Source organism: Chiloscyllium plagiosum, unplaced genomic scaffold, assembly GCF_037043375.1.
Source record: "Chiloscyllium plagiosum isolate Xiang-an unplaced genomic scaffold, Cpla_swu_hap1 HiC_scaffold_39, whole genome shotgun sequence".
In the NCBI taxonomy this organism is placed as follows: domain Eukaryota; kingdom Metazoa; phylum Chordata; class Chondrichthyes; order Orectolobiformes; family Hemiscylliidae; genus Chiloscyllium; species Chiloscyllium plagiosum.
The window spans coordinates 5,032,603-5,048,156 of record NW_028270177.1 but is presented as its reverse complement, the minus strand read 5'-3'; the positions used below and the strand labels follow the sequence as shown (position 1 = coordinate 5,048,156).

Below are 15,554 nucleotides of genomic sequence, written 5' to 3'. Positions count from 1 at the left end.
TTTTCCACCTTTCTTCTGTCCCAAAAAAAGTGCGTCATTTGGACTTGAAACATTAGTTCTCTTTCTCTCTTCAAAGATGCTGCCAGACTTACTGAGTTTCTCTAGCGCCTCAGCTTTAATTGATTGTAATGAAAATCATGCAAATAACTTTGCCTGTGCTATATTATTAATACTCAATAAGTGCAAACTTGAATTGTTTTACAGAAACACCCAATCAATTGCTGGTAATTGATCACATTCTACTATCATTGCGGGGGGCAACAAAGAGTGGGGAGAGCACCTGTACACTGCACCAGCTGAAAACTTTAAACAGCGCCCCCTAGTTCTAGGCTGCCCCTCAAGAGGGATCACCCTCCTTGCAGTCTGACAAGCCCCCTCAATCTTATTTTTCAATAAGATCAACCATCCATTCTCTCCAAATGTTTATACAAACAATCTGAACTGCTGTGCCCTTTCAAACCACTAATCCAAAATCTGGTTTCCAGCATCTGCAGTCATTGTTTTTACCTCAATCTTTCCTCAGGACAACCCCTCATCCCAGGATTCAGAGTCTAATGAGTCTTCACTCACTCGTTTGTTATGTAAACATAGTCAACGGCACTTAAGTACCAACAAACAAAGTGAAACTGTTTGTAGCGTTACAAAGTGAAACTTAGTACGGAAAATCAAATCAGAATGTTTGAATCATTTCAATTGAGAACTGAATCATTACAAAGAGAAAACTAAATAGCACTTTGTATAACCTCAGGATGTTTCAAAATGATTTACAGAAAATGAAGAACTTTATGCAGTGCTGTCATTATTGTAATGCAAGAGATACTGCAGTCAAGTTGTATGGATTTAGGTTCCACAAACAATGATTAACTCCCAGATCATCTGATTTCTTTTTAAAGTGATGCTGGTTCAGGGATATATATTGATCAGGAAATGACATTCTACAGAGTTCAAGAAACAGCAGTTATATACTGATTCAGAGATTCAAAATGCTGAACCAGTGGTCACTCAAAAAGCACCATAACAGGCTCAGCAACATAGGTGCTACCAATGCACACCACAAGCTGCAAACGTCTTCCAGCTAAAGAGCTGCACAGCCAGGAGGACCAGCAGTGAAGGAGAAAGAAAGATGAGAGGAGGACTTAGAAGAAAAAGGGCCGGAGGAAAGATTAATTTGATTCAGCACACCAAATATTTCAGTTCAAAACTAAACGATTGCCTTTCCCTCGCACACAAATACAGCAGTGACCATTTCTCTCAAGTAATGTAAACTATTGTCCATTCATCCATATATCTTCCTAAGCTCCCCATCTGTAAGTAATCCTCGAGTGTTCACGCTGGCTCACAGAGCTCATATCCAAGTAAGAATGTCATAGCTGCACTCAGTTGCCATTTTAAAATGAGATGTTAAACCAAGATCCCATCTGTGCTGTCAAGTTATTGTTTTAAAAGAGGAATTCTCTGTGTCCTCAATCAATATCACTATAGGTTATTCATGTGTTTGCGGGTTGTTGCTGCACACAAATTTGAATCTGAATGGTTAGAGGAAGCAGCCAAGCAGCCCACCATATCTCTGTTGGCCCCCTGCACAAATAACAACAGAGCCAGATGTTTCCATACCCTTTCCTCACAGTATTGCAAATATCTTCTCTTCAGCAACAACCATAGGAACAGGAGTTTGTCATTTGGCCCTTCAGGTCTACTTAAGTAGTTGATAGTGAAACAGTAATGTGACCGAGCTAGCAATCTAGAACCTTAGGCTAATATTCTAGATATGTGGGCTTGAATCTCATCATGACAGATGAAATTTGAATTCAAGAAGAAAATGCAATGAAAAAGCTAGCCTAATGACCATGTAGCCACTGTCAATTGTCATAAAAACTCATTTGGTACACTATGTTCTTCGGGCAAGGAAATGTGCCTGAAGACCCTAAGCAATGTTAATGCCCTCTCAGCAATTGGAGATGGGCAATAAACACACATTTCCAGTCATGTCCACATTCCATAAAGACTTTTTAAAAATAAAATCCCCACAATGCAATAAGACCTGGCTGATCTGATTGTGGTCTCAGCTCCACTTACCTGCCTGCCCCCAAAAGCCTTTAATTCATGTCTATAGAAAGATTTAACTCAGCATTGAATCAAGTTAAAGAACCAACCCTCCAATACCTTCTGGAAAAGAGAATTTCATAGACTGACTAGCATCAGAAAAAAAAATTTCTCCTCATCACTGTCTCAAAACAGAGACATTTTACTCAAACTGAGTCCCCTAGTTTTAGTCTTCCCGACAAGAGGAAATATACTCCCAATATCGAATTTATCCAGTCCACTCATCATCTTATGTATTTCAATAAGATCACCTCATTCTAAACTCCAAGTGATAAGGCATAATCTGTTCAACCCTTCTTTATAGGATAAGCCTTTCATCCCAGCAATGAGTCAAGTGAATCTTTTCTGAAGCAAGTATGTTTTCTCAAAACTATACATAGTACTCCACATGGCTTCATCTGCTATACTCACATAACTTTCTGCATATCACATACCAGGCCCCCAGAATCCTTCTGCACCACCAAGACCTCCAAGCTCTGTCCATTCAAGCAGTACCTGTTTTTTCAGTCTTCTTGCCCATTCCAACTGCCTTTGAAAATCATAACTGAATCCAGTCTTCACAGTCTCTCAAGTAATACATTCCAATTCCTTTGCACTCATGCAAAGAAATATATTACATCACCTTAAATTCTTTTTGCTATTCACCCACAATTGCACCCTTTGATTCTATTTTTCTACCAAGTTTCTCTCTCAAGAAACTCCTCACGATTTTGAGCATCTCTATCAAATCTCGTCTTAATCTTCTCTTTTCCAAGAGAACAAGTCCCACTTTCCACACAATCTCTTGGAACATTCCCATGAATCATTTCTGCAACCCTACAAAGGTCATCCCATCCTTCAGAGTCTAGCACCCAGAACCAGACAATACACAAATTGAAACTAAATCAATGTTTTATTCAAAAGATTAATCATAATTTCCTTGCTTTGATACACTGTATATTTATTTTTATAAGTCAAGGATCCCAATTACATTTTAACCACTTTGTCAATGCGGCCTACTCAAGTTCTGCTCCTGCAATTTGGCAGCCATGTTGGGCATCACAGTGGCTCAGTGGTTAGCACTGCTGCCTTGCACAGCCAGGGACCCAGGTTAGAGTGCAGCCTCGGGTGACTGCGTGGAGTTTGCACATTCTCTGTGTCTGTGTGGGTTTCTGGTGCTCCAGTTTCCTCCCATAAGATGTGCAGGTCAGGTGAATTGGCCATGTTAAGTTGCCCACATTGATAAGTGCATTAGTAGGGAGTTGGTGAATGGGTCTGGGTAGGTTGTTCTGTGGAGGGTCGGTGTGGACTTGTTGGGCCGAGGGTCTGTTTCCACACTGTAGGGAACATAATCTAACCTAAATGGCAATATTAACTACACTCAAGATTGCTAAGACAATGAAAGGCACTACATCAATGTAATGATCCATTTCAATATCTAATTTCCTTATTGCATTTTCCATCATAGCAACTTCTTCCCTCAAAAATTCCTATGAATGCAGTTATAATAACTTTCCATGTAAACCAATCACAACTTTACCCTAATGGAGTGGTAGCTTTGTCATATTTCAGTTTCCTATCTGCCTTAACCTCAGTCTTCATGTACACAACTCAAGTACAATCCAAACAATGACACATTTAGTTGTAGAAAAGGTAAAATCAAATGCTTTCAAGATTGACCAAAATTGACCTGAAACATTAACCCTACCTACCTCTCTCCACAGATGCTGAATGATTCCAGCATATTCTGTTTTATCTAGACAGCAAGTTCACCAGCACCTGAAAAAAAAAGAAAGTACAGGCATTTTCAGATGCAGACTCTGTCAGAGCAGTTCTGACAGAGTCTACACCCAAAATATTAAGCTATCTTTGCCGCTGCTCATGGACTTGCTATGTATTTCCAAAGTTTACTTCATTTTCTCACCTTATGGTTAACTGTTTGCCAATGTAGGCACAGCTAGAGCACAGAAGCAAAATCCAGACTAAAATGTTGCCTTGCCACCACTTTCCATCTAGCAGTCAAACAACAAAAGAATATATTATGCCTTCCTGTTTATGATTTATGATTTATCATGTTACAACTGAGGTTGGACAGTTTCACTAAACATGTGAAGTCCAGGAATTCCAAATTTCCTTCCAGGAAGAACACATGGACAAAGCATTCAAAGACAGAAAGGAGCAAACTCTCTTTTGCTTCAAGAAAAAACAAGATGATTTCAGCAAATAAAGCAATGCAAAGCATGTTTAAACTAGGCTGGCTGGCTGACTTACCTCCTCCTCACGCATCTGGAAAAGGGCACGGCCAATGAAGCAATTCTTTTGACAACCTTGGAAAGTGCACTGCAATGAATGCTTCGTTGCATTGTGCATACAGAGCAAGTCGTTGCAAAGTTGTCACTACCAATGCAAACTTGCTCCATTGAAATCAAAGGCAAAAATGACACAAATCTGACTTTAGCTGAAAACGTTGTTGGTGGTGGGGCGGGGGGGGAGGAAGCGGTCAAGATCGACTAAGAGTATTGCAGGATTACATGAAAAAACAACACACGCACATAGAATCTGGCGGCAGAAACATTCTGCGCAACTTTACTCTGCGCAAATTAAATGCTACAAAGGATAAAGAACGAGTACAATGTGCTTACATCCAGAAGTCTAACCAGCTGCAAAATCTCCACTGAGGCGCCTGCAAAGCTCTTGGTGCCCAGGGAGGGTGCCATCCACGCATGCGCACTAAGGGGTGGGTGGGGGAAGGAAAGGAGCCAGGCCCCGGCGCCATTGTTCCCCCTCCTCTTCGTCCCCATCGCCCTGTCCCCGCGGGGCCTCACCTTCCTGAAATTTGGGTCTAGGGTCCGGTTTCGGAGCCATCAAGTCAAACCGTCTCTCCGTGCTAAATCCGAGCGCCTGTGCTGCCCCTCGGTCTCCGCACCATAATCGCGGCCCGGTCCGCTCTCGCACGGCCGCCGAGCAACACGACGCGCCGGGTGGGGTGGGGGAGGGGAAGTGTCGTCACGTCACTGCACTACGTCACGACGCGATTACCACTCCACTGCACCGCGCTGTCATCGCATGGCACGCCGGGAATTGTAGTATGCAACCTGCACACACCTGCAAAATTTACACTGTGATGTAACTGAAATTATATATTGAAAAATATCTGGATTGTTGTTAAGTCTGTCATCTTTCAGAATGGACATGTTGGTTTCAGTTCTTTCATAAGTAAATTTCAGAACTTTCTTAAAGTTACATTCTCAAGTGAACTTTAACTTTTAAGTCCAAAGATGTGCAGGTTAGGTGAATTGTCTATGCGAAATTGCTTGTAGTGTTAGGTGGATTAGTCAGGGATAAATGTCAGGGAATGGGTCTGGGTAGGTTGCTCTTCAGAGGGTCAGTGTGGACTTGTTGGGTCGAAGGGTCTGTTTCCGCACTATAGGGAATCTCATCTGATGTGGAATCTAATCTTAACAATAGGTGCCGTGTTGGCCCAAATGATGCATTGAAGGTGTGAGGTGCCCTGTATGAGGCTGTCTGTGCCCCAATGTTCAAACTGGTTCTAGTCTAAAAAGGGAATTTAAAGAATCTTACATGGAGTCATGCAGTTTTTGAGCAAAATAAATGTAATTCTGCAAGTAGAAATTTCGCCCACAGACTTAAACTTATACATGTGTGTGCGCACGCACGGATGTGTGTGTAGGGAGAATGTGGGGTATTAGTGTCTGTGAGAGACTGTTTGTTTATATGTGTAAGTGAGTGCAAATGGGTATAAGTTTTTGTGAGTGTGGGAGTGTATGTGTGAGTGTTTGAGAGAGAGCTTGTGTATGAGAGAGTCTGCATGAGTGTATGGGTCTGTAGGGGTGTGTGTGTGTGTAGTGCAGTGGGGTCACTTGTAGTGTGACACAACCCCAAGATCCCAATTGAGGTCATCCCCATGGGTACCGAATTTGGCTATCAGCCTCCGCTCAGCCACTTTGCATTGTTGCCTGTCTCAAAGTCCGCCTTGGATGATGGTCATCTGCAGATCTGAGGTCGAATGTCCTGGACAGCTGAAGTGTTCTCCAACTGGGAGGGAACACTCCTGTCAGTTGATTGTTGTGCCGTAGCCTCTGCTCAGTCTCATCAATGTACCAAGCCTAAGGGCATCCTTGCCTGCAGTGTATGAGATAGATAACATTGGCTGAGTCACATGAGTACCTACCACGTACATGGTGGGAGGTGCCCCCACGTGTAATGGTGGTATCCGTGTTGACACTCTGACACGTCTTGCAGCGTGACCGTGACAAGATTGTATGGTGTTGTCCTGAAAGCCATGCAGTTTGCTGCAAACAATGATCTGTTTGAGGTTTGGTGGTTGTTTAAAGGCGAGACTTGGAGGTGTGGGGAAGGTCTTGACGAGGTGCTCACTCTCATTGATAATGTGTTGCAGGCTGCGAAGAACGAGGCATAGTTTCTCGGCTGCTGGGAAGTACTGGACAACGAAGACTCATGTCTGTCTCCTGAGGAGGTCATTACAGTTTCTCGCTATGGCACGTAGGAACTGACGGTTGATGAGTTGAGCATCGTACCCCATTCTTATGAGGGCATCCTTAAATACTTCCAAGTGCTCGTCACGTTCCTCATCATCTGAACAGATCCTGTGTATGCATAGGGCTTGATCGCAGGGGATGCCTGTTTTAATATGTTTTGGCTGGAAGCTGAAAGCATTCTGAAAGATGACAGATTTAACAAACAATCCAGGTCTTTGTCAATATATAATTTCAGTTACATCAGACTGTAAACTTTTGCAATAAATACTCCACAACCAGCTGATGAAGGAGCAGCGCTCCGAAAGCTAGTACTTCCAAATAAACTTGTTGGACTATAACCTGGTGTTGTGTCATTTTTAACATTATTCTGGGAGCGACGGGAAGGGGTGAGTGTAGAGGTGTGGGATATTGGGTTGGGCACAGTTTACGGTCCTGTCAACCACATTGGGGGAGGGGCAGATTCCTCTGTTGAGGACAAACGAAGACAGATCAGAGCTCACCCACTGTCCCCCCTCCCCCATCCACAGAGGTTGTAACAGATATGACTGAGATGAAGAAACTAAGAATGGATTGGATTCATTCAAAGAAGTAGGGCATGAAGAGGTGTTGACAAATAACTGGGTGTAATGGGTATTGACTGTCAATCTATCCCCTGAAATGGAAACAATAAGTAATGGACAATACATGCCAGCCTACCCAATGATTCGCACATCCCATGAAATAATAAATAAAAATCTACTCCCGATTTACTTTCAATGTGTTTCAAATTACAACAGTTCTCTGTGTAACACCAAATGTCTATTTTCATCTAGCCAATTGCCATCCTGCTGCTGTTCTCTGGTTCCTGGTCTTTCTCCCAAGAGAAATGTAAAGGCAAAGGAAAAATGATCATTATCTCAGAAGTTTATAGAGCTACTGTCTCATTCGAGACAAATGGTGGGGGTTTAACCTGAAGGTCACCACACGATAGGCAAGAGATGAGGTTGAGAAGGCAGGACTTTCATGGTAACCTCAGCTGGTGCAGGAATTGAACCCATTCTGTTAGTATCACTCTCCACCACAAATCTCCTCTCACTCTAATATGGTCTAAGGTGATTTTCTATCAGTGAATTTAAGAGAATAAGTGAAAGGAACATTAGCCAGGAGTTATATTTCCTGGCTGTTAATTGTGACCTCCTGCTGGGAAAGTGTAGCTTTGTGCATATCCCATGAAGGAAGTGTTGGAGTTATACATGGAAATAAACTGCAGGCAGTCCTGGCTCAATCTTGAAAAATGAACATTACACTTGAATATATTGAATCAACAGATGGGAAAAATGCCTTTAGCCAATGATGCTGATTCAAATACACCTGATCAGGTCATAGAGTCATAGAGATGTACAGCATGGAAGCTCTTCCTCCTCTGTAATATGGACATTTTTCACGATGTTATCATCTATTTCCCTACATTCTATATCTTCCATGTCCTTTTCCACAGGAAATACTGATGCAAAATACTCATTTAGTATCTCCCCCATTTTCTGCAGCTCCACACAAAGGCCACCTTGCTGATCTTTGAGAGGTCCTACTCTCTCAATCTTGAAAAATGAACATTACATGTGAACATATTGAATTAACAGATGGGAAAAATGCCTCGAGCCACTGAAGCAGATTCAAAATTGTGCGGCTGGAGATGTTACATCTGCTTGTATTACCCCTGTTTAATATCTTAAGGGAAAGACAGTATCTTTAAAAATGCAGCACTTCTTCAAGTTTGCAATGCTTTTTTTAATTTAAAAAATATACTTTATTCATAAAATATTTTGATGATCTGTACAATTGGTCATGCCATACATCCGTAAACATTCCATTTCTTGGTATACAGAGACAGAGAAATCATTCATATATACAGGTCTGTACGATTACATATTTAGCACGGGGGTCACCGGAGCCCCCTTATTGCATCGGACCCCTGTGCTTAGGCAGGCAGACGTTACACGGTGGTCTTCCCCCAGCGCGCCTTGGCGGCAGCTGCCCCAGGCTTCAGCACGTTTCTCAACACGTAGTCCTGGACCTTGGAATGTGCCAATCTGCAACACTCAGTCAGGGTCAGCTCCTTCAGCTGGAAGATCAACAGGTTTCAGACCATCCAGAGAGCGTCCTTCATCGAGTTGATGATCCTCCAGGCACAGTTGATGTTCGTCTTGGTGTGCGTCCCGGGGAACAGACCGTAGAGCACGGAGTCCAGCGTCACGGCGCTGCTTGGGATGAACCTCGGCATTCCTCTCCACACTTCTTCCGCGTAGGCACATTCCAGAAGGAGGTGTATGACAGTCTCGTTCCCCCCACAGCCACTTCAAGGGCAGCGTGCGGTGCGGCTGAGATTCCGGGCGTGCATAAAGGATCTCACAGGCAGAGCCCTTCTCACCACCAGCCAAGCCATGTCTTGGTACTTGTTGGAAAGTTCTAGCAATGAAACATTCTACCAAATGGCTTTGACAGTCTGCTCAGGGAACTACTCGATAGGATCCGCCCTCTCCTTTTCCCGAAGGGTCTCAAGGACACCACGTGCTGACCACTTCCTGATGGACTTGTGGTCAAAGGTGTTTTTCTTCATAAACTTCTCCACGAAGGACAGGTGATACGGAACAGTCCAACGGATTGCACCTAAATTGGAAGGGGACTAATATACTGGCAGGGAAAATTGCTAGAACTGCTTGGGAGGATTTAATCTAGTAAGGTGGGAGATGGGACCCAGGGAGATAGTGAGGAAAGAGATCGATCTGAGACGGGTACAGCTGAGAACAGAAGTGAGTCAATCAGTCAGGGCAGGCAGGGACAAAGTAGGACTAATAAATTAAACTGCATTTATTTCAATGCAAGGGGCCTAACAGGGAAGATAGTTGAACTCAGGGCATGGTTTGGAACATGGGACTGGGATATTATAGCAATTACGGAAACATGGCTCAGAGATGGGCTGGACTGGCAGCTGAATGTTCCAGGATACAAATGCTACAGGAAGGATAGAAAGGGAGGCAAAAGAGGACGGGAAGTGGGATTTTTGGTAAGGGATAGCATTACAGCTGTGCTGAGGGAGGATATTCCCAGAAATACATCCAGGGAAGTTATTTGGGTGGAACTGAGAAATAAGAAAAGGATGTTCACCTTATTGGGATTGTATTATAGACCCCCCAATAGTCAGAGGGAAATTGACAAACAAACTTGTAAGGAGATCTCAGCTATCTGGAAGAATAATAGGGTAGTTATGGTAGGGGATTTTAACTTTCCAAACATCGACTGGGACTGCCATAGTGTTAAAGGTTTAGATGGAGAGGAATTTCTTAAGTGCGGACAAGACAATTTTCTGATTCAGTATGTGGATGTACCTACTAGACAAGGTGCAAAACTTGACCTACTCTTGGGAAATAAGGCAGGGCAGGTGACTGAGGTATCAGTGGGGGAGCACTTTGGGGCCAGTGACCATAATTCTACTCGTTTTAAAATACTGATGGAAAAGGATAGACCAGATCTAAAAGTTGAAGTTCTAAATTGGAGAAAGGCCAATTTTCACGGTATTAGGCAAGAACTTTCAAAAGCTGATTGGAAGCAGATGTTCATAGGTAAAGGGATGACTGGAAAATGGGAAGCCTTCAGAAATGAGATAACGAGAATCCAGAGAAAGTATATTCCTGTCAGGGTGAAAGGAAAGGCTGGTAGGTATAGGGAATGCGGGATGACTAAAGAAATTGAGGGTTTGATCAAGAAAAAGAAGGACACAAATGTCAGGTATAGACAGGATAGATCGAGTGAATCCTAAGAAGAGTATAAAGAAAGTAGGAGTATACTCAAAAGGGAAATCAGGAGGGCAAAACGGGGACATGAGGTAGCTTTGGCAAATAGAATTGAGGAGAATCCAAAGGGGTTTTACAAATATATTAAGAACAAAAGGGTAACTAGGGAGAGAATAGGGCCCCTCAAAGATCAGCAAGACGGCCTTTGTGTGGAGCCACAGAAAATGGGGGAGATACTAAATAAATATTTTGCATCAGTATTTACTGTGGAAAAGGATATGGAAGATATAGACTGTAGGGAAATAGATGGTAACATCTTGCAAAATGTCCAGATTACAGAGGAGGAAGTGCTGGATGTCTTGAAACGGTTAAAAGTGGATAAATCCCCAGGATCTGATCAGGTGTACCCGAGAACTCTGTGGGAAGCTAGAGAAGTGATTGTTGGGCCTCTTGCTGAGATATTTGTGTCAATGATAGTCACAGGTGAGGTGCTGGAAGACTGGAGGTTGGCAAACGTGGTGCCACTGTTTAAGAAGGGCGGTAAAGTCAAGCCAGGGAACTATAGACCGGTGAGCCTGACCTCGGTGGTGGGCAAGTTGTTGGAGGGAATCCTGAGGGACAGAATGTACATGTATTTGGAAAGGCAAGGACTGATTAGGGATAGTCAACATGGCTTTGTGTGTGGGAAATCATGTCTCACAAACTTAAGTGAGTTTTTTGAAGAAGTAACAAAGAAGATTGATGAGGGCAGAGCAGTAGATGTGATCTATATGGACTTCAGTAAGGCGTTCGAGAAGGTTCCCCATGGGAGAATGATTAGCAAGGTTAGACCTCATGGAATACAGGGAGAACTAGCCATTTGGATACAGAAATGGCTCAAAGGTAGAAGACAGAGGGTGGTGATAGAGGGTTGTTTTTCAGACTGGAGGCCTGTGACCAGTGGAGTGCCACAAGGATCGGTGCTGGGCCCTCTACTTTGTCATTTACATAAATGATTTGGATGCAAGCATAAGAGGTACAGTTAGTAAGTTTGCAGATGACACCAAAATTGGAGGTGTAGTGGACAGCGAAGAGAGTTACCTCAGATTACAACAGGATCTGGACCAGATGGGCCAATGGGCTGAGAAGTGGCAGATGGAGTTTAATTCAGATAAATGCGAGGTGCTGCATTTTGGAAAAGCAAATCTTAGCAGGACTTATACACTTAATGGTAAGGTCCTAGGGAGTGGTGCTGAACAAAGCGACCTTGGAGTGCAGGTTCATAGCTCCTTGAAAGTGGAGTCGCAGGTAGATAGGATAGTGAAGAAGGCGTTTGGTATGCTTTCCTTTATTGGTCAGAGTATTGAGTACAGGAGTTGGGAGGTCATGTTGCGGCTGTACAGGACATTGATTAGGCCACTGTTGGAATATTGCGTGCAATTCTGGTCTCCTTCCTATCGGAAAGATGTTGTGAAACTTGAATTGGTTCAGAAAAGATTTACAAGGATGTTGCCAGGGTTGGAGGATCTGAGCTACGGGGAGAGGCTGAACAGGCTAGGGCTGTTTTCCCTGGAGCATCGGAGGCTGAGAGGTGAGCTTATAGAGGTTTACAAAATTATGAGGGGCATGGATAGGATAAATAGGCAAAGTCTTTTCCCTGGGGTCAGGGAGTCCAGAAATAGAGGGCACAGGTTTAGGATGAGAGGGGAAATATATTAAAGAGACCTAAGGGGCAACTTTTTCACGCAGAGGGTGGTAGGTTTATGGAATGAGCTGCCAGAGGATGTGGTGGAGGCTGGTACAATTGCAACATTTAAGAGGCATTTGGATGGGTATATGAATAGGAAGGGTTTGGAGGGATATGGGCCGGGTGCTGGCAAGTAGGACTAGATTGGGTTGGGATATCTGGTCGGCATGGACGGGTTGGACCGAAGGGTTTGTTTCCATGCTGTACATCTCTATGACTCTACTCGGAGCGTTCCACAGCAGCGAGGCCAGGCCCATCCTTCGCAACACCGGGGACAGGTAGAACCTCAGTACGTAGTGACACTTGGTGTTTGCGTACTGGGGGTCCACGCACAGCTTGATGCAGCCACACACGAAGGTGGCCATCAGGGTGAGGGTGGCATTGGGTGTATTTTTTCCCCCGTTGCCCAAATCTTTCTACAGCGAGTCCCTTCGGACCCGGTCCATCTTTGACCTCCATATAAACTGGAAGATGGCCCGGGTGACTGCAGCGGCACAGGTTCTGGGACTAGGCCAGACCTGTGCCACGTAAAATAGCAATGACAGTGCCTCACACCTGATGACCAGGTTTTTTCCACGTGATGGAGAGTGACCGTAGTTTCCATCTGCCCAGTTTTTGCCTCACTTTGCTGATACGCTCCTTCCAAGACTTGGCGCACGCCCCAGCTCCCCCGAACCAAATACCCAGCACCTTCAGGTGGTCGGTCCTGATGGTGAAGGGGATCGAGGATTGGTCGGCCCAGTTCCCGAAGAGCATGGCCTCGCTCTTGCCTCAGTTTACCTTGGCCCCCGAGGCCCGTTCGAACTGGTCACATATGCACATGAGTCTGCGCATGGACAGCAGATCCGAGCAGAAAACGGCAACGTCATCCATGTGCAGGGAGGCCTTAACTTGCAGGCCCCCGCTGCCAGGAATAGTCACCCCTCTCAGGCTCGCATCCTTCCTGATGGACTCGGCAAATGGCTCTATGCAGCACACAAACAAGGCAGGAGAGAGAGGGCAGCCCTGCCTGACTGCAGATCTGACTGGGAAGCTATCTGATTCCCACCCATTGATTGAGACTGCACTGACAATGTTGGTGTAGAGCAGTCTGATCCAATTGCAGATTCCCTCCCCAAAGCCCATTTTGGAGAGAACATCTCTCATATACCTGTGTGATATCCTGTCAAAGGCTTTCTCCTGGTCCAGGCTGATCAGGCAGGTGTCCAACCCTCTGACCTTACACGTAGGCGATCGTATCCCTGAGGAGTGCGAGACTCTCAGCGATCTTCCTGCCCGGCACAGCACAGGTTTGGTCAGGGTGAATCACAGACCCAAGAGCAGACCTGACCCGGTTGGCGATTACCTTTGACAGAATTTTGTAATCTGCATTCAATAGTGAGATTGGTCTCCAATTTTTGAGTTCCTCCCTCTCCCCCTTTCGCTTGTAGATGAGGGTGATGATGCCTTTCCTCATGGATTCGCTCATGGTACCTGCCCGAAGCATACTGACATACACCTCCAGCAGGTCCTGGCCAATCAAGTCCCACAGAGCGGAATAGAGCTCGACCGGTAAGCCGTCGCTTCCGGGAGTTTTATTCTTTTCGAAGGACTTGAGGGCCTTGGTCAGCTCGTCCAGAGATAGCGGCTGGACCAGCCTCGCCCGTGTTCTGTCGTCTAAGACCTCCGTGATAGAGGACAGGAACTACTGGGAGGCCGCGCTGTCGGTCGGCTTCACGTCATACAGACTGGCATAGAAGGATTTACTGATCCTCATGACGTCAGCCTGAGATGACGTTATCGAGCCATCTTCTTCCTTCATGCTGCTGAGCACGGAGCTCTCTTTGTGCACCTTCTGGAAGATGAAACATGAGCACGTCTCGTCCTGCTCCACCGAGCGGACTCTGGACCGGAAGATTATCTTGGAGGCCTCTGAGGCAAAGTGCGAGGCTTGCTGGCCCTTCACCTCCTTGAGGTCCTCCATGACATCCACCCCCATCGTCTGCAGCAGGAGCAGGTTCTGCCTACTTTCCTGGAGCTGGGACAGTTTTCCCCACCTCTCTCTCGCCTCCTGAACACCTTTGAGGATGAAGAACCTCTTGATGTTCCCGGGGTCAACAGCTTTGTGTTCAGCTTCCACGTTCCCTTACCAGCCCGCTGCTCGTCCTGTAGGTGACAGTCGGCCAGCAGGAGGCAGTGGTCAGAAAAGAACACCGGCTTGATGTCGGTGGATCTGACCAAGAGCGTTCGGGACACAAACAGGTAATCTATCCTTGAGCGGATAGACCCGTCTGCCCGTGACCAGATGTATCTACGCTGCGCTCCGTCTGCAGGGGTGCTGAAGACGTCGTGCAGCTTGGCATCTTTTACCGTGTCCATCAGGGCTCTGGACGTGGCGTCCAGTTTACTGTCCCCTCCGCCGGATCGTCCATCTGCATCAATGATACAGTTGAAGTCTCCGGCCAGAATGACCGGCCTGGACGTAGCCAGCAACAGTGGAAGCTGCTGCAGGACGGCCAACCGTTCACCCTTACCCACTGGGGCGTACACATTAATCAGTCTCAGGGGAGCATTCCTGTACATGACATCGGCGACGAGGAGGTGCCTGCCCTCAACCTCCTTAACCTCGGAGATGGTGAAGTTGCCTCCTCGCAACAGGATACCCAGGCCGGAGGCGCGGCTATCGTTGCCCCCCGCCCAACTGACGGCCCATGGGCCCACAAGCTCGACCATCTCCTGTAGCTGCTGAGGTGCGGTATCCCACACTCCTGCAGAAACAGGACGTCGGCTTTAACGTTGGCCAGGAAGGCCATCGTAGAAACACATCGCGTAGCCGATTTGATGCTACGCACATTGATGCTGGCAATTTTTAACCCCATTTTAACAGTTTACAAGGTTGACACTGTCCATTTGTTGCTGGTCTTGCCCCTCTGGGGTAACTGTGTGCATCCCCATGGTGACGGCAAACTGCTGGACCTCTCAGGGCTGAGGTAGCTGTCCGGCTCCAAGCTGAAGCCATTTCCCCGCTCTGGTGTCTTCGGGTCGGGCCCAGGGTCCGCATAGTCCACTTCTCCATCTGACAGCGGGGCTGTCACAGGACCGCTGCTCCCAGTTACCTGGAGCTGTGGGCCGGTGGGTACCTCTTGGTTCTCACCGGGTGGGGAGAGGCCTTTACCCATCCCCTCAGAGGGATCGTCTTTTTTCCTTTTTCCCCACGGCTGCCCTCCTTTTTCCCCGCGGAGCTCTGTCTCTTCCTCTGATGACGACCCTCCTTGCGCCCGTACTCACCGTCGGAAGAGCTGCCTGTATCCTCGCCGTGTAGGTGTCACTTCCCCCCTCGCTGGATGGCTTTGGGAGGTTTCCTCTTCCTGCTTTTCACAGTAATCCAATCCTCTGCCTCCTTTGATCCCTTCCCTTTCATTTCCTCCGTCTGTCCTGAAGGAGCTTGGATCGGCTGCTGCACCTCCCCGCTGTCTG

General features: G+C 46.1%; 1 protein-coding gene across 5 annotated transcripts in view; it reads right to left on the bottom strand.

Annotated features, from left to right (window-relative positions):
• The window catches only part of morf4l1 (mortality factor 4 like 1), a 73,835-nt gene extending 68,772 nt beyond the window's left edge, over nucleotides 1-5,063 (bottom strand). For 2 of the 5 annotated variants that reach the window (XM_087981322.1, XM_043677128.2), the window contains exon 1: nucleotides 4,908-5,063. In XM_087981322.1, coding sequence (XP_087837448.1) covers nucleotides 4,908-4,947 — 40 coding nt within the window. In that variant the 5' untranslated portion in view covers nucleotides 4,948-5,063. Of the gene's footprint in view, nucleotides 1-4,006; nucleotides 4,095-4,724; nucleotides 4,806-4,907 lie in introns of those variants that run through there. The other 3 variants (XM_087981324.1, XM_087981323.1, XM_087981325.1) reach the window with 3 other exon arrangements.
• Nucleotides 5,064-15,554: the final 10,491 nt, after the last annotated feature.